Genomic DNA, 27,387 nt, shown 5'->3' with positions numbered 1-27,387 from the left:
ACGCCCGTGTACCGCACCGCCGAGGCCGTTCGCGTATATAGGTGCACCAGCGCGTTAACACAACGGCCATTAGATAAAGATCGTGCTTCATATAGGATCATTCAGATTCAGTATAAGCTGGCAGCCACAGCCTAGCTTATATTTCGTCGACTTCAGGCTGTCGACGTGGAGGGGTCACTGTGTTTAGTGCAATACGCGAGGTGTTTGGCAAATTCGCACAAGATTCGAGCGCTGCGGCGTCAGTGTCGCTGAGAGCTTTCGATGCAGACTGACGTGTTTCGCCGCTTCTGTTTTAGGTGCAAGAAAACCGTGCGACGAGCGTCGCTCGGCATCGACTGATTGATCAGCCTTCCGTGACGTACGCGGCTCTTTGATCTTGCAAAGTAATGCGGAGCGAAGTGAAGTTCGGCTACACGGGGTTTTAGGCTTAGCCTTACGAATATACACATATTAATCGAAGACCGCTTTCAAGCGCGAACGCAGACCATCCGAATGCATGTACTACCATGTGGCCCCATTCGATACGCTTCTGCCGATAACCATCCGCGGCATTTATGTGCAGTCATCGCCTCGGCAAAATATGAAGAAATCAAGTTAAAAACTTCATGTGTTACCACATCAACGGGTGCTGAACTTGCGGCACTACGTGCTGCACTTGATTCCATTAATCAGGAACCACCGCAACAATGGGCAGTCTTTAGTGACTCCAAGGCAGCCCTTCAGTGCATTACAAAGCCCCGTGCGCCACGGACCCAATGAACAACTGGCCTTAGAAATTCGACACACGTATCATCGTAGCCATGACAATTGAGGGACACAACATAATCTTTCAATGGCTTCCAGGACATTGCAGCATCAGCGAGAATGACCACGCCGACGAAGCCGCCCGATCTGCACATGAAAGTGGTCAACGTGTCTTGATTCCGCTTTCGCGAACAGACGCTGCGGCTGCGCTGCGACTGATTTCCCGTGAATGTACTTTGCCTCTGTGGAACTCGAACGTTTTTACCATGTGTCGTTTGCGTTCGTTGTCTCTGGACATACGGATGCACCTACCGCCAGGGTTACCACGACGTGAACAGGCCATGCTGCACCGTCTGTGGCTAGGCGTTGCATTTACGAACTCGTATGCTTTCCTTATTGGAATGGCCAACAGACCCACATGCGCCACATGCAACATCGATGAGACTCTCGCACATATTATCTGTGTCTGCCAGCGATATAGTGCCCAGACACAAGTGCTGTGCAGAGTACTGGACCAGTTGGACAATCGTCCACTATCAGAATTCAAAGCTTTAGGTCAGTACTCGCTCAGAACATCCACGCTAAAGGCCTTACTCGCGTTATTAAGGTTCCTGTGGTCTGCGGGGCTTCACGATAGACTGTAAGAACGCGGCCCCCTGCCGCTCTGTAGTGTACGCGGTTTGGTCGTGCTCGTCTCTATTTCTTTCTATCTGCCCCTTCCGCTCTCTTTCTCCTTTTATCCCTCTTTACCCTTCCCCCCGTGCAGGGTTGCAAACCGGAACTACCTCTGGTTAACCTCCCTGCCTTTCTATGCATCCTTTTTTCTCTCTCTCTATCTGCAGGAAAAAGTCAGTTCGATACCCAAGGTGCGCACTGTTCATCGTTTTTGGAGAGAGAGAGAGAGAGAGAGAGAGAGAGAGAGAGAGAACATTTATTTATCATGAGTTTGGGCGACTTCCTCGTAGGGTGGAGCCCTTAGTTCAGGGCCCCATTGGCTCGCGCCACTCCGCGTGCCCGCCGGATCAGCCGTCGCTGCTCTGGCGGGTCTGAGCTGGTCAGCGCAGTGTCCCAGGAGGACTAGTGCGCTATAGCCGCCGAGTCGGCAGAACGGTTGGTGTCCTCACCGGACCGTGCCAACACGATGAGCTCGGCACGCCGGCATGCCTATCGTGTCGGTGCGCTCCCCTTGTTTTTACGCTCCAATAAGCTACTCTTACTTATTCGAAATGTGGCAGTGCTGCTTAGGAAAGGGACATAAACCGAACAGTGATCAAGGAGAAGTGCTGACTTTCAAGTGAGAATGTTCATTACAAACGCGAAAATATTCGTCTTGTGTACTGAAAACAAAACACAAAGTTTTAAGCAAGAGGTACAGCACAGACCAAATGCATCCGAAAAACATGACTCGATCGCTATCGCCCGTACACTGCATCCCTGCAGTAATAACGGATCTTTCCGCGTAAAAGCGATAGATCTTCCGAATACACATGGTGCGCCTTCCCGCGTCATCTGGACTACTTTAACGATTTCGCGAGTACGGTGGTCATGGTGGTTTCTGATCAAGGTGTTGTATTCAAACGAGGACGTACAAAGAGACCCTCATTATAATAATGATTGCCAGTTGAAAGCCAGCGCTTGTCCTTGTCTGCTTTTTGGTTTATGTCATCAACATCGTGGTCGTCATGTCTGTATATGATGCTGCGGGGCAGAGTCAAAAATTCAATATGTGGCTTAATGGGGACTACGCATCGCACACTTGAAAGTCGTCAGTAAGTGATGCTGTTCGGCGGGCTATAGTTGGCTGCCGAAATCGTGATTCGCGTTACCAGCCCAAAATTAGACGGGACACCGAAAGAAGATGCATACATCACAAGCACTGGACTTCGAGTAAAATTTACTAAACATAGAGTCACACGAGGCAAGAACTGTACAGATGCGTACATGCGTGCCACTCATCCTCTAAAACACTTTATTTATTTATTTCTGGTGCCATGCATAGGCGGTGCTGATGCAGTTATCACATTTCTTTTTTGATGCGGTTTCAACCACAACCTTAAAGATTGGTATTCGAGGCATATAGCATCAAGGAGAGGAGGAGGAGACAAACGAGAGGAAAGACAGGGAGGTTAGCCAGTGTAAGTACCGGCTGGCTACCCTGCGCTGGGAAAAGAGGTAAAGGGAATAAAAGGAGAAAGAAGAAGAGGGAAAAAATGGAAACCAAAAAATTCAAACAGTAACGCGAAACTACGCGCTACAACATTCAAAGGCGGTCGCACAATTCGCATGTCCTTAAAAACTTAAGCAAAGCCCTTAAGGCCTTGAGTGCCGAAGCCCGTCTGGACCAATGTCCTAGAGCATCAAAATATAAAGATAACGACTGCGTCAACACCGCTTGTGTTGGCACCGCGGGCAAAGCCGTGTGTAGTGCTGCGTTTAGTAAATGTCAGTCGTGGTTCGGCGTTTGGGGCGTCATGCGTCTTCTTTCAGTGTCCCGTCTAATTTTGCGTTGGTATAACATGAGTTGAGGATGTAGATTCCAAGTTACGCTGTTATATTTTGAATGACGACCCTCTTTGTGCTTTGGGTGCCTTGAGACCAAAAACCCGCCTCCACAGAAGGCCTTACGTGTGCGCCTCGTAACGCTACTTTGTGTACGCTCGTATGCGCACCGTATATGTTATCGCCTTCGGCTATCGTGACTGCCACGAAGTGACACTCTAGATATATTGCAATCATGTCATTACATTTAGATCTTCTACGGAAACCTTTATTGCGAACGCCTGTTGACCTGTTGCTAGCTAACAGAACCGTCATGAGAACATAGGTCTTCGTATACGCCAACATGGCAACCTCGGTTTCACGAAATTTTCTATCTGACGAAGCTTTTGAATGGAAGTGTAAGAAGCTTCGTTATATCGCAGTATGGCTGTACTTCTACCGCGTACTCTTTCTTTGAAGCGTTACTATGGAAACAACAAACTTTCACCTTAGCGTCGGAGGTCTCAGTGTACAGTGGAACCCCTCGTTCCCATTGTTCACCCAGTATTCTTTGCTTATTCAATTTTACTGCGTGTCAGAACGATGTGCTTTTGTTAGACTGTCGCAACTTTGTTACAATCACGCGGAGGTCATAGAGCCACAGATCTAACTTATGTTAATAGTTACGCCACATTTGTTTGCGCACGCAGCATGTGTATCAAACGTATTTAGTTGTAACTAACCTTCTGTGCAAGCTCTGCTATTGGCTGAAACGCCAAATAAACGCCTGAGTGATGTCGTCCAAAGGATAAGTTATGACGGTTAAAGCTGTACTCTGAAATCAGTTAAATTTTCAGTTACGCACCTGCGGTGCCTTTGGCTCCAGGCGGTCCTTGGGGTCCCGGGAAGCCGTCTTTCCCTGGAATGAGAACATTGTCTCTGCCACTTTAAGTACAGTTTCTTCATCGTCGACGGCGCATTTCGCCTCAGAGTTTTCGAAATCTTCGCCTTTCCTCAGAAGTATGACGTACTAAATGTTAACAGATTTCATTAACAGGGCGGATAAATACCTTTGCCTCGTCGGCAAATCCCCGGAAAGGCAGTCATTGCAACACTGGCTCTTCGTCCTACTTATATCAGTCCCGAGCGCACCGGTTGCTGCACGCCACAATTATTCCAATCCGCTGAAGAGCTCCAAATTGTGGTTTTTCTATAGGCTGCGCATAAGTTCATCGTCTCTGTCACTTCTAACCGTATTTCCTCTTGTCGTACTAAAAATACACGTTAATGCTTAGCAACACGTCCTGCGTGGCTAGTTGGTTCATAATATAGAATTGGTATCGCACTAACGTAAACGACACCACAGTGATATCTTGTCTCCATCGCTGTGGTGTAGTATTCGTTAGCGCGATACAAATTGTAAAAACATGTTTACCCTGTGTTTTCTTGCCCGGAAGCTATCGGTCCGCTAGCATAGAAAACACGTTACTGCATGCTCTGTCACCCAAAATTTCACCGTTGGTCCGGTTGGTTTTGCTTCTGACCAGCCTGCGTTTTCTGCACGCGGTAGACCATCAGCTAGCACAGCTTGTTCCGCGTCGCTAAAGGAAAAGCCACGCAGACGAGAAGAGCATTAGGCTATGCAGCTCAGAGAAATGACGATCGACACTGCCCAGAATTATTCCAGCAGCCAGGGGAGACATATAGCTGACCATCGTTTCCATCGGTGCCGTTTCGTCCCGGAATGCCATCTGTTCCGTCTCTTCCATCAACACCGGGACGTCCATCCGGACCCTGTGGCCCCGGAATTCCGTCAAGGCCAGGCTGGCCTGGAAGGCCGTCCCTTCCGTCCAGACCAGCGGGCCCGGTTTCGCCAATTGAGCCTGCGCGGCGTTAAAGAAAGAAAGAAAGAAAGAAAGGAAGAGAGAGAGAGAGATTAAAGGAAGTGTTGCAGCATCAGTGGGTGATCTGTTGTAGCAAGAACCTCACTCGCATGAAAGAGACAAAAAACAAAGTAAGGATGTTAGCCAGACAAACGTCCGATTTGCTACCCTACACATGGGTGAAGGAAATGGGGATGCAGAAAGAGGAAGAGAGTGAACATTGCGCGCGCACACCTGGTCGCTCACCTGATGTGCCTATAGGCTGGGGGGTATGCGAATGTAAGAAATGTAATTTAACAGTGATGAATATGATGACCGCACGGCAAGTACCGAGGTCAACAGGTCAGGAGCTTGTTTCGGTAACATTTCTGGACGAGGTCATGAGGTTTCCTCTCCAAGATCACAAATTTTCTTGCCGCAGGCGACCCTGCCCTTGTGTGCGCGACATCGTGACCTTAGACCCTGGCAGGCGCCTTTCCGTTGTAAGTAACGTGGAATTAATGACGAAGTAAGGCCTGAAATAATGGAAATAATACCCAAGTAACGTCTGCGTGTTTCGCCTTTCCATTTTCCACATCGACTTTACCCTCTCGCGTCCCGACCCTCGGCGGTGTAAGTTACCATCATTTTCCCTCACAGCTATGACACAGCTATCTTAAATTCTGTAAACTCTAAAGGAAACGCTGCGTCTTCAGTTTCACAATATTACCATTGGAGCATGCCACTTCAGCCATGTCACCCTACCTCAACAACTTTCGTCCTGTCATTTGCTTGGTACTTATTATTTTCTTTTTTCTTATCTTTCGTATTTGCACACTGGATGCTTAGTGGATGCAGAACCTTACACAAAGCTACGAGGAACGTAGCAACATTATATGATAAATTTCTTGAGCCTAACGCCGACTAGAAGACTAGCTCTGCCTATGTTGTGTATGCGTGCCCTTGTGCTTTACAATGTGCAGATTTCATCGTTACTTCCATTTATTACTTCATGATTTATCATGGTAGCATAAAACTAATACAAGGTGAGTGGCTGGCCTCGCGATCAAGATGCCGATATTTCCTAAACGCACATTTATCAAGAGAACCACTTCCAAGCAGTAAAATAATAAAAGTAAATAAAAAGAGATGCGCGCGCTAAAGAACATCGACGTGGACTCAAAGAGGCATGAAGTCTATGCACCGAAGTATTTGTACGGGTGCTCCGTTCAATGAGCGCGTAAGTAACGGAGGCCGGGTCAACAAAGCCATTCGTATATGGAAGCAGGGAAACATCCCGGTGAAGCCGCCTTGCGTTATGAAGCCACCCGTCGACTTCTACTCCGAAAGCCCGAGTTTGCCTACCTAGACGACTGCGCAAGTGCTTCAGAATTCCTTTGTAGCTGCATGCTGGGATGCTATCCGGAAAGAGGCGATAGTGAGCGACATTGATCCAGACTATAAGAACGCAGTGCCTATCGTTGTTCTTTTTTTCCAATACCGGGTTATTGAAGTGCTTTGCGTTCTTCGGTTGTCCCTTTATTTCTTTTTGTGCACTATAGGTCAATTCTTTTATTCGTTCCATCTCACTCTTTCTAGCGTCCTTCTTTCTCTCTTTCCTTTTCCCTTCCTTTACCAGTGTTTCTTTCCCTCTTTTTTTTTTTTCAGTGTCTGTTTCATATTGTTACGGCTGGCAAGATTTCATCATCGATTCGCATGGCGCGATCCCATAGTCGAACTCATGTTATGGTCAAAATACTCGCGACCTCTTAATGCAACTCAGTTTCGTGTTTTCTCTTCCTTTCTTTCTTTCTTCCTACCTTTCTATTTTTTTCTTTCTATTTCTTGATTATATTCTTTCTTGCGTTTGGATGGAAGTAAATGTTTGACCAAATAAAGGAAGGCTGAGTCCAACGTAACGGAAAACAATCCTCGTCCCCGGCGATGGCAGCGTCCGACGCATCCATAGCCGCGAGGGCCTTTTGCTCCGCGATCCCCGAATGTGATTTCAGAAGGAATTTGGCTCCGCGGGCGAGCAGCCGAAGAAGCCGGACACGGGGCCGGAATAGCGAGACCCATTACTCGATGCTCCCTACAGTGCCAAAACTACGGCATCTTCTTCAATATCGAGCTGCGGAAAACTCCCGCGTTAACGCGATCATAAGCGTCGCACTTTCTTTAGTCCTCCGCAGGTTGTTTTAATCACTTTTGTATACTTGGGGTGCAGAAAACTGTGCGTGATGTCTATGGTTCAAGGGGTAACTGTGGTTACGGCGACTTCGTTCTTTCTTAACACGGTTGCACAGCATTAAATTTATTTTATTTTAGTTGTCAACGGAGAGTTGCACAGAAGGCAAAGCACACAAAGTTTGACATACAAGAAGCGAGGTGGGTATTTCGCCTTTTGTAGATTCCTGCATCTTGTATGGACCGCTGGGTAATAGCTTCGCAATTATTCAAAATTAAGCCACTGTGTTTACCAAAATATAGGCCCCTGTGAGCTTTGGCGGGTGCATTAAGTTGCTCCAGATTGGCATGTTGCAGGGCATTGGCTCCCTTGTATGGGTACGCGCCTTTATTTGCCTTGTGTTCTTGTGTTTTCCGATATCAGAGCGGGTCAGGAGGTGGATGTTCATCTTCTTTTGCTTGGCTTGTTGTCTGCGGCAGTGAAATAGCACTCGCATTGGCGAGATTAAAGCTGTGCCGGTTCTAATCCTTCGCATGTTATAACGTGGATCGCTGTTACCGATGAGCTTGCTGGACTCTATAGTCTATAGAAATATGCGTCGGTGGAAACAATTTGGGCGTACGAGAAAAGGCCATGCGTTGACGGCACAGCAACACAGGGGGAAGCTCGCGAACAGGTGGTAGTTCTCAGTCGACATCAGGTATCTCAGCAGCGCTCGTACCGGTTAAGGCTAGATGAAGAACTGGCCACAATTGCAGGACCTATTTTATTACTAGACTGCGCGATAGGCCCGGCGGCCAATGAGTTAAACGCCTGAGCGGAGCTGTTCCTTCGACTCGTAGTGAAGGTTCTTTGGCATGCACTCGAGGCACTTCGGAGCTCGCAATGTACCTATTACTAGACTATTCCCACTAGACTATTCCTAGCTTTCCCAAACCTGTGCTGGCTTTGAGGGGTGTATATAGTGGAGCGATTTGAGTTCTGGGCTTTCTCCAACTACAAATCTCGCTTTGTGGCGTAAATTTAGCTCTTTTCAGACACAGAATAACTGTACACAAAGGGCGAACGCAAAGGTTGTGATTTGCCACTAAAAGCACGCTCACCTGGGGATTCGCTCCTTCTCGGGTGTTGAGATTATTTGTTTCCTTTTTTTTTTCTTTGGTGCCTGACAAACCGCTTCACAAAATGAGGCGTCCTATACAAATGCTAAATGACTGGTTTGAAAGCCATTGCAGTGTACTCTAACGCGTGCGTCCGTGAAATGAATGTTACAGTCGCGATGTTTTTAGGAGTATGTACTGTAGTGAAAGGTTTATTTTCTCTATTCTTTTAGGACACCGTTAGTGCAGACGTCCTGTTCTCATTGCGAAGGTCACCTCTTGCCCGCCTATATACGTCACCACATGATACATCTAGCGAAACAAAATATCTCTAGTTCGGGAAAAAAAGACATATGTTCTGAGGGCTTTCTGAGAACTGTACTTGCCTACCAAACATCTATGTAAAACAGATACGGGTGACTTTGCTGACAGCAGCTTCCAAATCTCCAAAACAGGTCATTTGTATCAAAGATCTAGCGTTGATTCTACCAGTGTGGTTCCATCTGACGTCCGAAGGCCTCGAACATTTGCTCAAGTCGACTAGAATGATGACGATGCGGTGTACGCTGCGAATGAAACTGGCTGGTCAGAGTTCGAGGTGGAATTATTCTACGCCCTCCCACCCTACATCCCCCCACTCCCTCCCCCTCCTCCACCGCGGCTCCTAGAGTTCTCGAGCTTCTGTTGTAGGCCTGGTGCCGTCCGACGACGAAATGTCAGTGGCATCGGGGTTGGTGCGCGCTATCCGCGGCTCGCATCGCCGTCATCCTGGCTTTCAAATGGGAAACCGTGGCCCAGAAAGAAGCCCACAGCGTCACGTAGCGGGCATTGAGGGAAGGCGCGAATGCTGCGGGAGCCGACGCGAGGCGCGTCGGAGGCCATTCTGGCCAGCCGATAAGGCCGTTCCCATTCGGCCAGCGTAACCTACCCCCGGTCGTCTCTGTTGATGCTGCCCGGACCGTGGGTGAAACACGGAAAGGCACTTGATGCTGAGCGAGCGCAAATATACTCGCATGAAACTCGGCACGTCCGCGACGGAACGCCCGCAGCGACCGGAGCTGGAGCGCCGCGGCTGTCCCGAGGGGTCTGTCAGCTCTTCTGCCTTTGTTGGTCGTCCTTAGAGGCGCCTCCTACGCGTCCTTAAGCGAGTCGCATAAGTTTTGAAGAGTAGCCATATTTGCAGCTTCTTTCTCAGGGACCGAGTTCGATTAATCGCAAATAGGAGAAGAGGAGCAAATGACCTCAGTCGCCTATATCTGCCACCGTTACGATTCTACAGCGAAAACTAGCGCAGTGATACAATGAGGATGTCAAGCACAAGTACAGCGGCAGAAATATGCTTCCCACTGCAGCATTTGGTAGCAAACGCACTTTAGTTTTTATATTGAAAAATATTGCGTAGAAACCACCGACGACGATTGTCACTGTAAGCTCGTATAGCCGAACACTTCTAGAAAGCTATTCGCTTCGCTAAAGGAATGATGCACTTGAAGGTCTGCCTATATTTGTTGCAGAGATTATACTTATGTGGCGGTTGTTGTTTCACTGCGTAATTCCGTAGAAAAGAGAAGCCGTTAACTACCACATCCGTAGTGGAGGTATAGGCGGCTGTGCGTATAAGCCGATTCGTCACATATCTGTCGTCATCCGGCGGCACGAGCGCCGGCGTGGAACACGACCTTCATCCTCCTCTGCCGCCACACGGAGAGAGGAGGGGCGGCGGGTGAAAAACGGGGCGGTCCTAGCGGGGCGCTGCGCCACAGCGCAGACGCGCTCGCGCGGCAGCACGTGGGCGCCTCGAAGAGTTCGGCGGCGAACGCGCCCCGCGGCTCGAAAGCACCGGTGGCGAAAGTCCGAATCACCGACTCGTACGAAAACGGGCGCGTGTAGTTGCGCTGGTGGTGTCATGCTTGGGCTGGGGCACAGCTGGACTGGGCAGGTTCATTTCTTTTCGAGAACCGCTATTAGCAACACCAACACGCACTACAAGTAAGCGCCAGGAAAAATGTTCGTAAGCGATTTCTACTATACTTCAATATGTGTATATATAGTCCATTACCTGCTCGAGTAGTAGAGACTCGTCGTCTTCGTGGGGTGTTGTGCAAGGTACATCGCTGGCGACAGTCAAGATGCAATATCTCTGACAGCAGTGCTAACCCATTCGCTAACGCCATCACAAACATCATCGATGTCGCCCTCAGTCGACAGCTATGACGTTCCGCCGAATATTTTGCTGCGTTGTGTTATCTGCCGAAGAGCGACACAGCGCAGACTATACGTTTGACGGAGCCATCCGACGCAATACAGCCTCAAACGTTCTCGCAGACGAGAGTTTGTGCATAAGAAAGATGACAGCAGCAAGCGCATGAAACAGCGAAAAATGCGGTCTTTCTTCAGTTTCTTTTACACTTCATTCTGCTGTCCAGTTTCTTCAGGAATACGAGAGGGCTTCTATAGGATGGAAAACGTGCACAACGTCACCTGCGAGCTACACGCCGAACGACATACAAGAAGGGTGGCAGTTCCGACTAGTTCGTATTCCGTAGTCTAGTAAGAGTAAACGAGCAATGGAATACAGAACGACAACGAACATGGAAAGGCGCTTGTCCATATGTTGGTGAATACCACACAAATAAGAGTGAAAGCGCAAAAAATAGAGACAGGACGTAAAGTGCTTGTCCGTGTTTCTTGCCGTCCTGTCTCCTTTTGCGCCTTTACTCTTATTAGAATAAGAAATGAGCGATATACAGGAAGCGTCGAGTGACCTGTGTAAAGTGAACGCGGACACATAAAGGTACAATGTCGTTACTGCACCAGCTTTCGCTTGGCGTTTCGCGCAGTGAAGTAGCCCGCAAAGAAAATGTATTGCAGGAAGCCCACCGAGAGCATAAGGGTTGACAGTGGGCGCAAGCGAACCATCACGTGCATCCATATGATCTCACCTTTATCTCCCTTCATGCCCGGGGGTCCGACGGGACCAACGGGGCCTGGGTTTCCCGGTAATCCCGGCAGTCCTCGCAGGCCCATGTCTCCTTTCTCTCCCGGATAGCCCGGAATGCCTGCACTTGAGCAAGCAGACCACTAATAAAAATCATGCGTACAGAGACAGAAAGATAGCTTGTTGTTGTTGTTGTTGTTGTTGTTGTTGTTGTTGTTGTTGTTGTTGTTGTTGTTGTCTTCTGAAAGGCCTACTATCCCAAAAAGTAGCTTAAAACAGCACGAAACGAGAGAACAATATAAATAGGGAATTGATTGATTGATTGATTGATTGATTGATTGATTGATTGATTGATTGATTGATTGATTGATTGATTGATTGATTGATTGATTGATTGATTGATTGATTGATTGATTGATTGATTGATTGATTGATTGATTGATTGATTGATTGATTGATTGAAAACTTTATTGTTCCACCGAGCTGGGGTGCCCGCCTCTTAACCTACACGTAGGTAGGGGGGGGGAGGACGAAGCTGTCCCCGCGCGTTAAGGACGGTGAGTCTTCACGGCCTCAACGGCCAGGCGGATTGCTCGACGCTGGTCGTCTTCAGCCTCGCTCTGGAGCAAGGCCTCCCAGGCTTCTCTACTGTCAATGTTTTCCTTGGCCCCTGGGGAGCCAGCACACTCCCATATTATATGGTCTAGCGTACCTTTCTGCTTACAAATTTTGCAGAGGGCATCGTTATAGTATGTTTGTATAGCGTGTGTAGTGGTTTCTTTTCACTCTGAGATATTACGAAAGCTTTGGATTATTTCAGGTTTTCCCTATATATAGGGAAAACCTGAAATAATCCAAAGCTTTCGTAATATCTCAGAGTGAAAAGAACCCACTACACACACTATACAAACATACTAAGAACATCTTCATGTAGATTCCAGAGTGCAATTTCCACAAACCCACATAAGAAAGGTACAGACGGACACGAGCGCCGACTCGCAACTAAGTCTTTATTTCAAGGAAACTGCAAATAAATAGCGGAGGTGAGGGCAAACTGTGCGAAAAGAGCAGCATAAAGTACACTGCGCTGGTCGCTGTGTCTGTGTGTACCTTACTTTTGTGGCTTTGTCGATTGTGCACGCTGAAATCTACAAGAAAATGAATGCGTACCAAGTCGCCCAACTTTCCATTCTACTCGAATTCAATACTAAGAAGTTCACGTAAGGTTGGGCATATGTCTATACAAATCATGCTTAATGCACAGTCAGCGCATGACCTTGGTAAGTATTATACTCGCGGACAACTTACCTTGACTATGAAGCGAAAGCTACGGGGGCGGAGCTTCTGCACACGACTGCATTCGTACGCAATGGAGTCCGGGCGCGCTCGGCACCGGTTTCGGTTTCGCCAACCTCGCACAACCTCTTTACTTCAGTGAAGGCAGATACAATTAACTCGGCGTGAATCAATGTTTATCCACATGCGATATGTACCAAGTTCTGAACAGCGAGCATCGCAGCGTGCGCCGGAGCTCCGACGCAGCCGTATGGCGTCGGTAAGGACTTGGACGCGCAACCGACGTCGGTAGAGCCGGTGCAGCAGTCGGCTGGCTCACTCGTTTGTACCACATGCCGAAAGTTGCGACTTCCAGATGCGCTCGCTTGGTTTCCGCGCGCAGACGCTGGAAAAAACTTTTTTTTGTGTGTGCTTCAACAGTATTTTGTTGCTAAAGTTGGTCAAGAGCCTCTCAGGGGAGTTGAGTGGCGGAATAGCAAGAGACGAAGACTCATCAGAAGACACTGGGTGTCATATTGCGTTTGATGAATGTGCAAGGGGTGCGACGGTCTCGGGTGTGCGGGAACTCGAAAGAGCAAACGAAAGATACAATAAAATACCAATAGCTGACTGGTGAATATTACGTATCGTTTCAAATTAGGTGCTCTAAAAAACAAAAGAAGTATTGTTTTCTATTTCGCACGTAAGAAAACGTGAGCAACACTGCGGGATTACTTCCAGCAGCGATGAAAGAGGCGCGCTTAGTTTCCGTAGCCTTCGTTTTAAAGCCAAGAAAAGTTGTCCGCGAGTACAGTAGCATCTCCCTACGTTGAAATAGTTCAGTTCACAGCAAAGTGCGCAAAAGTCACCAACGCGGAAAATTTGTCATGATAATGAAATGATATGAAAAAAAGAACCCACCAAGGCACACAAAGTGTCAATAGCATGATCAAGTTATCATGATATTACTGTGAGATAAAAATCCCGTCAGGGAACAGCAAAATGAAAAGTGGGGAGTAAACCAGAAAAGTAATCTCGTTTGTTGGTCCCACGCGAGGTATCGGTAGTGAAAAGGGGAACATCCGTAAAAATAAACGCCATTTCCACTGAGGCACAACAAACAAATTTGTACAATTATGTTTTGTAACGGCATCGACGCACTGTGTCTGAGTACTAAGCATGCGTCCTTTGTACTCGCACCGTTACCCTCCCTCAATACTTGGCATTCGCAAAACGTCTGACATGCCTGTTCCGGCAATATTCCAATTGGCTCAGTCACACATGTTCGAAAATTTTCCAGATTACCTTGAAGTATTCACAGATGCATCTGTACACAGCGATGGTAAAGGCGAATCTGCAGCTTTTTTCAGCCCTTTGACTCAAGTACGACGTATATTTCATATGCCACATCCAGCCTTATTAACAACTGCGAAGCAATCATTGATTAATGTTGCACTGAAATACGTGCAAGAGGAGTTAACCGCATCGCAGATTGCCATCCTTACGGTCTCCCGCGCTGCCCTTAGCAGACAACAACGAAGTCGCAGTGATTGTCATGTGGTGCGCAGCATCACTGACTCCGCCAACAAAATTTCATCACGTGGGGCATGTCGCGTTGCCCAGTAGGTACCTTCACGCGTATCGTTTGTCCGAAATAAAGAGCCTGATCGGCAGGTTTCAACTTGCACTCGTGGCGACTGTGACTGCCAAGAAATTGTGTGCAAGCTTGGTGACGCTCGTCTGCTGATTTGGCGCCACCTGATCGAGCAGCACCCCGGACATCGTATCGCAAATGGAACATTTCCGTCTCGTGTTCACGGTTCGAGTCTTTCCTCGTCGCGCTAGAGCACATCTAATCAAGCTAACTGTTGGCTGTGTGAACGTTTGCGAGCGTTTATACCGAGAAGGACGTGTGTCCAGTCCGTCGTGTACTTCTTGCGGTTGCTGCGAGGCACTTCAACACCTGATATGAAGCGCGCCGCTTTCATTGCGCAGCGCACGTCGCTAGAGAAGGGGATATATCATCTCCGTGGCATGCGGTGCACCACACTCGACGAATGTTTGTACCCGCGTGGTTGCGTGTCTCGACGCGATCAAGCTCATCGCGCTCCCCTTATTCTTCTAGAAGTAACTAGCTTAGGTTCACCTTTGTGGCTTATTTTGCTTCTAAATGACTAGACCTCGGACACTATTCTACTTTAACATCCTTTCCTTTAACTTTCCCTTAGTAGCGTGACCTGCAGTGACCGGCGTGCGTGTGCCCGTGTGAGCGCGCGTTCGTGTGTGCATATATATATATATATATATATATATATATATATTGCGTGTGTGTGTGTGTGTGTGTGTGTGTGTGTGTGTGTGTGTGTGTGTGTGTGTGTGTGTGTGATTACTGTCATGATTGAAAGCAGTATGGAGCATGTGTACTGTAATCACCTTTAAAAAACATAAATTTTGTTAATCCATCATGCAAGAATATTTCTACCCGCCGTGGTGGCATAGTGGCCATGGTGGCCGCCTTTTGACGAGGACGAAATACAAAAATACCTGTGTGCGGCGATTGGGTGTGCGTTCAAGAACTCCACGTGGTCAAAATTTATACGAAGCCCCCCACTACGGCGTGTCTTATAATCATATCGCGGTTTTGGCGCGTAAAACCCTAGAATTTAATTTTAATAATTTTTGGGGGCCTCCTTACTTAGAAAAATCCCACGTGCTATGTAGTGCTCTCATCGGCGTCTATACGAGGTCTGCTCCATTCCTGCAAAGTTTCACCTCAAGACACCTTTCGTGCTTGTGGCGATTCTACAAAATCACCCACACGCGCACAAGACGTGACAGACTGTTGAGACACACAACGCAAACGATCGTGGATAAGCTCTTAACGACACACGCTGTAAAATTTCGGTAACAGTGACAGTTGCCTGATTCAGCTGCGTGCTAAATAGGTGCTGCAAAGGTCGTAGAGAAGTCCTAAAATGTCGTCGTCGCCGGAGGTGGCAGTCGGCCTGCAGGTCAGCGCTGCCGCGATGTAGATTGCATCTCATCGCTGCAGGAGATGCGATCATATATTTGATCATGTTTCCGCAAAAGGTTTATATCTTATCACGCGGGCGTTTTCTCATCCTTTATTTGTCTGCGTTCTTGAAATTTTTCTTGCTTCTTGAGAGTATTTGGAACATTTTTAAACTTTATGAATTTAAGGTGCGCAGTGCGTCCGAGCACACATCATGATTAGAAGTTTTCAACATTATATCAGCTATTGTTTCCACGGGCATCGTCGTTTTTGTTGAGCTTGTGTTCGTTTTACACTGGTGATAGGGCTCAGAGAGTGAACATGTCACGGTCATAACCATATACACCGTCTTAACGCTTCATCCTCACTTTTTTTTTCCATGCCTGTTTGTTGGTACTGCCTGCATGTTTGTCTTTACGCGACTGCTACCGCATAATACATCACCCGGTTTCCCCGGATGTCCCGGGTCCCCAGGCCCGCAGTACTCTTTCGAGGTGAAGCAGAATTCCTCCAGCACTGGCACCTGCAACAGAAAAGACCGATGGTGTTTCAGGCGATAAATAAAGTGGTGGCGATATCCTTGTTTCATCTAACTGCAACTTGTATTTCTGTTTTATACAGTCCGTACTTTTCCCTGTACACCATGTAGGGGACGTGTACCTAGACAAGCCTCTTTAAGGCTTCTTGCATGTGCGCGTCCCTAAACCTCTCGTGGTTCTTGAATAAAGTATGAGTAAAACGCACGCACGCACACACATGCGCGCACGCTAGCGGCGGCTACTTCATTTACGATGGATTATTTATTTATTTATTTATTTATTTAGTTATTTATTTACAGTACCATTAAAGACCCCACAGGGGTACTACATAAGGGGGGGGGGGGGGGGGCATTATTGTACACTCGCAGATAACAAAAAAAGCGCAGGCTTATACAGAAGATACGGCGGCGCAAAACGCATCATAATTTTTCATAGACGCAACGTCTTTCGGCAGTTCATTCCAAAGTTTAATAGCTAAAAGCAAAAGAGAGAATTTGAACAAGTTAGTCCTGCAATGGTGTAGGTATACTTTGAATGGATGATCAGTGCGTTGGGAGATGTATGAAGCAGGGCGAATATGTTCTAGTCGGAAAGTACAAGTACTGTGGTAGAGTTTGAAGAAGTAATGAAGTAAAGAAATGCGTCTTAGTTGCTGAAGTGTTTGAAGATACAAGGTGTTTCGAAGGTGTGTAATACTGTCGTGTGTGTAGTTGCTTGTTATAAAACGAATCGCACAATTCTTTAATGATTCCAGTAACTGCGTTAAGTAAGCCTGATGCGGATTCCAAATAATAGAGGCATATTCCAGCTGCGATCTGACAAGAGTGTTGTACACCAGAAGCTTTGTGTCAGGCGTAGCCATGTAGACGGTTTTACGTATTATACCTGTGTCACACGGGCACATTTGGAAGGCCTTCCAGTCAACGGCCTTTGAAACGCCACAACTCTATCGACTCAAAGGAGTTGTCGCGCTGCTACACGGCACTTCTGAAAGGCCGTTGAGTGGTTCAGGCGTTTCTCGCAAAATTGTGTGGCTCTGCGGATCTTTATTTTCGTTTTCATGTCACGAAAAGTTTAACAACATTAAAACCATTTAAAAGCACTATAAGTTATTTTACATTTGTTTATACATTTTAAAAAATGTGTTTATACATTGCCGCACATATATGTTTAGTTATTAAGTTGTTGAGTAGCGAAACTGCGGCAACGTTTGCGCCGCTCGATGCGGCTGCCATTTTGGTGTGTGTTCGCACATGTCAAGTGGCAAAAACACTTTATTGAATAATGAATAACACTCATATATAGTATTTTTAGAGCATTTGGTTTGATTTGTTCTTTCTAACCGTGAGTACGAGCACACTGTGAGCGAAAGGGCATGTTCGCGCTGTTTCCGCTTCCTTTGCTCAAAGGCCATCGAGATTTCGATAGAGTTGTAGGGTGCTCCGTTGACTCGGTAGACTATTGACTCGGCGGCCTTCGAAACCGCCCGTGTAGCAGCTCGAACTTGACCTTTGAGTCAGCTGACTATCGGTTAGCAGGCGTTCCAAACGCCCGTGTGACACGGGTATTATTCCTACTGTTTTACTCGCCTTGCTGGTCATGTAATATATATGTGCTGATTCCATGTTAAATTACTTGACATGATGACACCGAGGTATTTAAACTGATTTACCGGCTCAATGGCAGCATTGTTGATATCATAAGAAAATGATAATTTCGAGCGACGTGTAGTGAATGTCACTGCCTTGTTTTTATTAACATTAATCTACATTAGCCACATGTCAGACCATTATGACAATGTAGTCAAATCAGCCTGCAGAAGAAGAGAATCGTTAGGTTCATTAATCTGATGATACATGATACAGTCATCTGCATAAAGACGAATTTGCAACCAGATATTATTGGGGAGATCGTTAACGTGTAAAAGGGATAATAGTGGTCCTGAGACGGACCCCTCAGGAACTCCAGATTTAACAGCAGTAGGTGAAGAGACAATGTTATCAAGCAGGACAGCCTGTGATCTATCGGTTAAAAAATTATGAATCCAACTTAAAATGTATTCATTAAGATTAAAATTTTCAAGTTTTACGTGTAGGCGGCGATGAGGAACCCGGTCGAATGTATTAGAAAAATATATTAACAGAGCATCAATCTGACCTGATGAGTGAATAACCGAGTGAATATCTGTGATGAGTTCAAAAAGCTGCGTTTCACAGAATTTCCCTCACTGAAAGCCATGGTGGTTCGGAAAAATCTTATTGTTATTTACTAAGCGTTGCATGATGTTACTGTAAAGAATGTACTCAAAGATTTTGTATGGTACTGACGTTAATGATATCGGTCTGTGGTTACCGCAGTCGTCGCGAGTGCCGGATTTGTAAATGAGAACGACGTGCGCGAGTTTCCAGTCATATGGCAGGGTACTGTCATCTGTAGATTGCTGAAAAAGCATACACAGAAAAGTGGATCAGTGTGAAGCAGTAATCTTTAGTAATTCAGAGCATATACCGTCAGGACCAGGACTCGATTTATCAGGAAGACGGTGCATGGCTTTTAAAGCTCCCTCCGGAGTCACAACCACATCCGGCATACCAACACACTGAGAATGAGGCAGGATACATGATGGGGACATTTTCTTTTCAGTAGTAAACACGCTGGCAAATGACTTATAGAATTGGTTAGCGTTCTTGACGGGGGAGAGCTGCTGGCCTGCGTCCTGTAAGATAGGCTGAGTCCTAGACTTTCCATGGTTGTCTATTTTCAAGAAGTGCTTGGGATTAGTTATTAGAATTCCTGGTAGTGCGGTATTGAATTATGAATCCGTAGACGTCATTATTTAAGTTTTACAAACACGTGCAATATCTCTGTATTTAACCCAGGCATCAGCCTTGTTAGTATGCATAGCAATGCGGTAAGCGCGTTTCAAATGCCGGGTAAACCTAGCGCTTTTCAGGCTGGGACAGATACAAAGTTCAGGAATAAACATGTTCCTTACGCTCAAAATTATGTACTTGAATAGGGACCAGTTTTCCTCAACAGAACGGTCTCTGAAGTCTTGCTCTAAAGGTGACAAGGAATCATTAAGAAACCTACTGACTGCGGAAATATTTGCTTTAGAATAGTCATAAATATATTTTCGCTGGATTACTTTCTTGTGGAAATTAGGGCTAAATTGATGATTAAACTGGATTAACTTGTGATCACTGATTTTTTCTAGAACATTATCAGAAATAGCGTCAGGATGCGTGGTGCATACAAGATCAAGAATGGCGATGTCGCGTGTGGGTTCTTTCACGATCTGGTGTAATGAAAACAAGTTCAGGGTGTGAAGAAAACTGTGACATTCCTTTTTGTGCGAGCTAGAGCTGTAAACGGAATTGTTGCTCCAATCGATTCTAGGGTAGTTGAAGTGTCCTGTTTAAATGATAGGGACGTGAGGAAACCTGTTTCGAGTGTCTTCTAATACAGAGGTCAAGCTTGGAATGAAATTGGAATTGGGGACTGGAGGAGGATAGCAAACACCGATAAGAACGGAAGAATGGGATGAACTGTAGCGTACAATGAACCAGCAGGTTTCAATGGAAGATAATGGCACAAGCACACTTTCACAGTGAATTGATTTTCGAACAGCGACAAGAACACCACCACCACGCGCTGTACTTCTGTCCTTTCTGCATCTGTTGAACTCGGAATGAATATTCAATACACAGTCTGGTACGTCACTACTGAGCCATGCCTCAGTGCCTACTAAAATGTCAGTTGCACACGCGGTCGTAGAACAGGTAAGGTCATGTTGCTTAGATAAAATACTGCGGAAGTTGTAAAACAAAAATGAGAGCGGAAGAACGTTTTTCGGCTTGTTTTTAGATATTACAGGCATCGCCTTGTCATGTCATTGCGAGCCAGAGGGTTGCGTGGATTGAGATGACATGTTTGACAGTGCCAGAGGCAGAATCAAGAATATATGTATGGCCGTTAGCTGAAAGTTTGTCAGACGTGAGTCGTACTTTTTGCCCCTGATCGTGGAATTGTTTTCCGAAATCCCACAACCGCTCTCTTATTGCACGCATCTTAGACGAGAAGTCGTCCTCGAGCCACACTTTCTTATCTTTGGGGGCGAAATGCGAAAACACCCGTGTACTTAGATTTAGGTGCACGTTAAAAATCCCCAGGTGGTCGAAATTTCCGGAGTCCTCCACTACGGCGTGCCTCATAATCAGAAAGTGGTTTTGGCACGTTAAACCCCATAATTTAATCTTTTTTTAACTTTCTTATCTTTGTGCTCTTTCAGCTTCGACCAGTTCGCGAAAACTTCGTGTTTGCTTTTGAAGTTCAGAAACTGGATGATGATCGGCCTGTTGAAACCACTTTTGGGATGCCCCAGACGATGCGCGCGTTTGATGTTGCCTACTTGGAGACCCAATTTGCTTTTTTTTTTAATTCGAATAATTTGTTCGGCTTCATTCGAAATCTCCGTTTGCCCCTCTAGAAGTCCCTTCACAATCAGGTTTTTTCGCCTAGATCTGTTCTCTAGGTCATCCGGGTTGTCCGATAGCTGGTCTATTTTTATTTTCAATGAATTAATCCTCGATGATGTTTCGGTAACAGTTATTTTCAACCTGTCCACGTCTTCGACGGCAGTTTCAAGAGTGGACACGCGTTTGGCAAGGTCATAAATTTTTTCCGCAATGCCATTCAGCTGATGCTTGGTATCATTTTCAATTTCAACATTTCTTGCGTCTGAAGCTTCTAGTTTGGTGAGAATAGCGTCAAGGACTTCGCTGTTGAAGGCAAAAAGAAGAATATTATTAATTTGGACCCCTCCTCCTCCTCAAGTGTTTTACCGAAGGCACGAACGCGCGCCGACGAAAGAAAGGGAATCAGTGAAGATGTGTCGCCACCATCGAACATCCGTATAACATGTCGTAACGTCAACACACGTGCGATGTTGTACAACTTAAAGTTTGTCTCGTCTCTGAAACGCTCAGCGGAGCTTTTAAAGCTTGCAACTGAGCACCCCCCCTCCCCCTCTTTAGCTGGGGATGGTACAGGACTTCAGTACTTCTCCTCTATGACTTCGCAGGCATAAGCCAGCACGCCTTCCTCGATGGTAAACGCTCGGATGGCACTAACTTTCAAATATGTGACTTTCCCATCGAGTAGCGTTCACGACTCGGTGTGGCATTCACCAGTATAGTGCTTGATTTTCGTATCTGGTGATATGCAATTTCCTGTGCAAGTGTAAGCCTCGAAGCAGTGAAAGCGAGAGAGACAAAGGCAATGGAGGGAACCAGAAAAAGTAGAGATAGCAGATCCAACGAGTTGGAATATATATGTACGAAGCTTTGTTTGAGTGCACAAAGAGTCGAAACACGAGTTTGTGTTTATTGAATGTCTGCACAAAGTGGCACGGAATGCTTTAATCAGACATTGTAGAAAGGCTAATGCAACGTCTCGTAGACGAAGCACACAAGTGCAATAGATCGCGGGAAGTCCTGGGCTTTTTCCTGTTTTTTTTTTTTTCGCACGGCCGCTGCCGCGGATGCGTGGAACCGAACGTCATTTGTTGGTGGTGCAAGGATCAAGGCGGTGGTGACGTCGTGCGCGTCCTCCGCTTTGATTGGTTGGCCTATCCGGCAAGAGAGCAGACACGCCGAAGCATCCACGGTCATGAAAACCCGGAGATGTTGGCAAAGAAAAACTTTGCTTTTTAAAAGTCCGCCCTGCCACCGAGACACGTGTTGTAAAAGCCGCCTAGTTAAGCAAAAAAGGCGCACCACACATCACATGCTCCATTCTAGGTCTGCGTAACAGAGGCGCTGCACCCTGACGCGCCAGACGTGATAAGAGTTTATCGGCTGATGTGAAAAAAGAAAACCAAAGACAGTTATCGCGACTGGCCTATGTGTCTTTGAGATCATGGTGGGCTTGTGAGACAGACGTCTTGCTTTCGAGCGCGTTATCTAGCGAATTTTAGCAGTACATTTCTGTGATTAATAATAATGCAGGAAGAAAGACAACTATTAACCCTCTTTCCCAACCTTACAGCCGCTGCAGCAACATACTTGCGCAAAAGTGGAAATTTTTTTCCATCTTTGATGAATTCGTGCAAAGTTCACTCCTTTAAAACACGTTCAAACAGTATTTGGTCCTATGTATCGGTTATCCTGATACAGTCCGAACGTTTGTTTCGAAGTCAGTATGTTGGCACGTTTATTCATTGCATATTGCTATTAATTTCCCATTGCATATTAATCACTTCATTAAGTTAAGAAACCTAATGAGAGCGCTTAATGTCCACTCGGCCATGTGACATAGTATATGTTCGCATGATACAGCCCACGTCCACATGTAAAATACCATCTTGAACGACCTGTATACCCATACAGGGCGGAAAAGTATGAAAGAAAGTACGAATGCAAACATTGTTATGGCTGAACTTGCGTGAATATGACTCATTATCTTCTCCGCAGCTAACCAGCTCAGAACCGGACACAAGAACATATTCTGATTAGTGCTTCTACTTATGTGCTGTACTATCGGCGTCAAATGAAAGTTGAACAGCGGAGCGCGTGGCCCAAGCATAAGTGAAGATATAGTGCGCGCCGTCCAGTCATCACCATTGACAAGCGCGCACATCCGATTTGGCCGCACTGCGCGATCTCCCTCTAGTTACATAATTTCGCTTCTATCCTGGTTCTTACATTTGAAAGGGAGGAAATAAAAAAAAACGAAGCTAAAATATTGCAGTTTACGGCGAGTCTTGTCGCACAGATCGCCGAAGCCACAAGTGCTGTCAGCGCGAATAGCGGTGCGCGTGGTGCAGTTTGCACCGTCATCGCCCGCACCGCGCGGGCGAATCTACCTTGCGATGACGGTGCACGGTGCGGGCGATGACGGTGCAAACTGCACCACGCGCACCGCTATTCGCGCTGACAGCACCTGTGGCTTCGGCGATCTGTGCGACAAGTCTCGCCGTAAACTGCAATATTTTAGCTTCGTTTTTATTTTTTATTTCCTCCCTTTTAAATGTAAGAACCAGGAGAGAAGCGAAATTATCTCACTAGAGGGGGATCGCGCAGTGCGGCTAAATCGGATGTGCGCGCTTGTCAATGGTGATGACTGGACGACGCGCACTATATCTTCACTTATGCTTGGGCCACGCGCTCCGCTGTTCAACTTTCATTTGACGCCGATAGTACATTCCTATGTACTTATCAAGTGTATATGACGCGTTGAAGTGACGCCGCATACTATTCTGTTGGACAACCGATAAAATTATAACAGCTACGAGAAAGCACAACACAGCGCTGTGTAAATTATACACTAACTGATTAGGAGTATTCATACGAACAGACTTTACTACTCTCTGGTCAGTCAAAGCCCTTAGCCTCCGCATTGAAAAAAAGTCAATGTATCTTTGTTCAGTAGCTAAGCGAGCGTTGCGATTTGTTGTGCAAGTCGGGGCCGCATCTTCAAGTCGTCCACCTGGAGACGCAGAATTACGCTATTCTGAACGGGCAATTATTAAAGATATCGAGTCCCGAGATACGTATGTCATATGCACCCAACATAAAGAAAAAAAGAAAGATCAGTTCCCGGCCACGGAGCCGCATTTCGGTGGGGGCGAAATGCGAAAACACCCGTGTACTTAGATTTAGGTGCACCTTAAACAACTCCAGGTGGTCCAAATTTCCGGAGTGCCCCACTACGGCGTGCCTCATAATCAGAAAGTGGTTTTGGCATGCAAAACCCCATAATTAAAAAAACAGCGGTTCAGGTACAATGAACATTCTCAGAGCTTTCAGCATTAAAGTCAGTACAAAAGAGAACGCACCGTCGCCTAGAAACAGAATAGATCTATTGACACAAGTTGAATATAAAGTTCCTGAAGAGCTAGCGTACTTACTTTGTTTTCCTGGTAGCAACAAAAAAGAAACAACTAAAGGAATAACAGCGGCAAAATCCGGCATGGTTGTTTTACCTATCGGCAACCTATTCTCTTTCTTTTTTCTGCAAACGAAATGCAAGCATGCATTCAAATTTAGCAGACTTTTCCTGGACTGCTTATTTAATTCCCGTGATCCTTTAATACAACCATAGCTATATGTATATGTTTCATAGGTATACTGCTGCGCCAAACAAAATACTTGAAAATACATATCTAATTCAGTTACCTTATGAGAATATTTTTAAAAAGCACATTGCCTTGTTGCTAAGTTGTAAGTCAGAGCACGTCTATATGTTACCCTGGTGACTTCCAAATGACACTCCATCGATCACTTCAACGGTGCTTCTAATAACGATTGTTGCACTACGCCGGGTTTCTTGCATTATAATTTTTTTCCGATGCCGATATATGATGCTTCGTTTCCTAATGTTTATTTATGCACGTCGCAGGCCTTCTATACCGGGTGTATCAGCGAACACTTTCAATTTTTTTTTTCGTTGTCTGTGGCAGATAGCACAATTGCAGTCCATGAGCTGGTCTGCTCGAAGGGGCGGACATTACTTGCCAAAAGAAAGTAATGCATAATCAATTAGCTAACAAAAATTCACTAATTTACGTTTTTCGCTAATAACCTAGCTTATATGGCAAATATTGCAATTTATAAATTCTAGCCGGGGTGTTCGCAAGGTGGATCCACTTGGAACGAATTAAGATGACACCAGTTTCGATATATTAATTCCAGAACTTTGCGGCAAAATGCATTCGCGTTCCAGTTACTTTTGTGCGCCAATGCATAAAACGACGTTTTGTTAAGAAAGTATGTGGAAGTACAGTGCGTTTTTACCGCGAGTTTGACGGCGCACATCTCGTAAATGGTGTCATCCACAGAATTTTCTTCAGATGGATATATCTTGCAGTCTCACCTGCTAGAATTTGTAAATTGTAATATGTGCCATAAGGTAATTAGTTAAAAACTTAATTAGTGAATATTTGTTAATTCGTCAATCATAGATTTAAATTTTCTTTTTTTCTTGTTCTGGAAGTAATATACGCCTTTTCGAGTACACCGGCTCATGGACTAGAATTGTGCCATCTTCCACAGGCCATTTTGAAAGTGTTCGCTGAAACAGTCTGTATTTTTATCGTTATATTTTGTTTGCTTGTTATTATCGAGCGACTGGTTTAACTAAAGTTATACGAACGTACACGAGATGTTCTTGTTTTTTTTTAATCTGCCTGTAGGCAACTTGTTGCAACTTGGAGTTGCTGACCAACACCAGTCAACTTCGGGATGAACGTTGTCACCGCTTGAATGACGCAAAAGGACTTCGGCCTCAGAGAGAGAGAGAGAGAGAGAGAGTGATTGTGAAGAGGAAGAGACGCTATTTTCTGTCGCCCTTTAGGGAGCTTGACTCAGCGTCTTCGGCCTCATACAGGTCAAGCGACAACTCTTCGCGAACAGTCTTCCCTTGGGATAGGAGAGAATGTTTGCACACTGGTCGAAACAGTCCTATAGGCAGAGAAAGTTTTATTTATATAATTTGGTCCGCTTCTTGGGGACATCGAACTGAGTGATAGTCACATTCTACATTACATTTATGTGCCGATATCTTCGTTTATTTTTGTCAGTCTCTCGTATTATATTTTTGTCCATTTGTCCTCCGCCCCCCCCCCCCCCCCTCCTTCTTGTCCCAGCACGGCGTTGCCAGCCGCTGCCTACATTGGCCAACTTTCATTTTTGTGTCCCCTTGAGAATTCTTTAGTTCCTCTTCACGAAATTACGTGCTATATAACACTACGTCCTTTATATTTACCGAAATTTAAACAAAAAAATAGTTAGGCTGCGCTGTCGACGGTTATCCCCTTTCACGTGCGTGAAAGCAGCATGAACGATACTAAACAATTCTAAACAGCCAAACGAATTCGAACGCAAATCAGCCAAGTATGAGCAGAACAGCCAAGTATGAGCAGAAGGCACAACCGAGCTACAAAATTAAAGACGGGCGCACTTGCATATGCTGCGCGAACGTGAAGTGAGATGTACGCGCTTTACTTAGCATTTACAGGCAGCGTCAAATGTTTGCGGGCTGCCCAGTTTCCACGAGAAGTCCGAATTTCGGGCCAGTTATTGCTCGCAGCCAGTAAAATAGTACAACACTCTGTTGGTCGCACGCACGTGCACACGTACAAACTTTTCATTTGCAAGCTGCGTGGCCGGGCTCAGGAAATACTAAACTTTTTTTTTTTTTCTCAGACTCCGCACCCCGTAAACCTTCGACGCCGTCTGTACTCGCGCTGCCGCTTCAGCGCTACCTCAATTTGGCGGCAAAGTGGAGGCGGAGACTGACCGGTATCCTGGCGTACGAGCTGACCAGCATGGTGTTTCCGTCGGAGCTGGTCATGTCGTTGCGCGGGAAGAACTCCACGTTGGGCACGGCGGCCGTCTTGGGCGACATCCTCGCGTACGTGGGCTCCTCGACGGCGCGGCCCGGCTTGTGGGGCACCGCCGGTCGGCCGTCGCGCCTGGTGCGGCCGCCGCGGGTCTCGCTGTGCGCGCCCGACGCGTCGCCGGAAGGCTCCTGCACGCCGCAGCTGATCGTGCGCTCACAAACGGAGAGTGTCGAGTCCCTGCTCAAGTGGAGGTACAGGTTCGTCGCGGTCAACACGTACAGCAGGGCCAGGAACACGTATACCGCCTCGAACGACTTAAACGACGGTGACGAGGCCTCGGCTGACTTCATGGCGATGCTGCCGGTTCCACAACTGCGGCGCTCGCAGCTTCCCACGACTCTAAATGTGCCCGACTCCGTCACGCAGCTACTCGAGCTACAGGGTTATTCGCTGAACAACGCAGCGCGTTAATTTTCAGCGTAGTCGCCAGTTACGCGTTCTTCCCGAAGTCATAGCGATCTTTCTCGAGGCCCAAGAAACTGCTGCTGAGGTTGCAATGTTAGCTGTAACGTTGGCTCGCGCTAGAGTTGGCGCCTTTTCCCTCGCGGTCGCCTTTGCCACAGGGGCCGAAGACGTGGCGTTGAAACGCGCCGAATGAAAGAGGCCGGCTCCTTCGCCTGATGCGCTGGAGAATGTCAACACTTGAAACGTGATGCCTTGGCGGAGAAGTGCGCGCGACGGGCGGACTGCGTGGCGTCCGCGGAGTACACACGCTTCTTTTATTTATTTATTTTTAACATTCGTTGTGTTTCTTGACGTCGGCGCTGTCTCAGGTTGATGATGATAGCGACGACCGCTCATTCTCGGCTTCTAGGTGATACGTACATTTCCCTCCACAAGACTGTCCC

The 27,387-nt window shown here is 46.6% G+C and overlaps 1 protein-coding gene across 1 annotated transcript in view; it reads right to left on the bottom strand.

Annotated features, from left to right (window-relative positions):
- LOC126520070 (uncharacterized) overlaps nucleotides 1-27,123 on the bottom strand; it is a 61,628-nt gene extending 34,505 nt beyond the window's left edge. Inside the window, exons 1-5 of the mRNA XM_050169221.3 lie at nucleotides 26,437-27,123; nucleotides 16,043-16,121; nucleotides 11,315-11,431; nucleotides 4,935-5,105; nucleotides 4,088-4,141 (exon numbers count right to left, since the gene is read on the bottom strand). Of these exons, the coding sequence (XP_050025178.1) occupies nucleotides 4,088-4,141; nucleotides 4,935-5,105; nucleotides 11,315-11,431; nucleotides 16,043-16,121; nucleotides 26,437-26,829 (814 nt within the window). The 5' untranslated portion in view covers nucleotides 26,830-27,123. The remainder of the gene's footprint in view (nucleotides 1-4,087; nucleotides 4,142-4,934; nucleotides 5,106-11,314; nucleotides 11,432-16,042; nucleotides 16,122-26,436) is intronic.
- Nucleotides 27,124-27,387: the final 264 nt, after the last annotated feature.

The sequence above is a fragment of the Dermacentor andersoni genome, chromosome 3 (assembly GCF_023375885.2).
Source record: "Dermacentor andersoni chromosome 3, qqDerAnde1_hic_scaffold, whole genome shotgun sequence".
Lineage (NCBI taxonomy): Eukaryota > Metazoa > Arthropoda > Arachnida > Ixodida > Ixodidae > Dermacentor > Dermacentor andersoni.
Note: the sequence above shows the minus strand (reverse complement) of the source record. Positions and strands in the feature narration are given on the sequence as shown.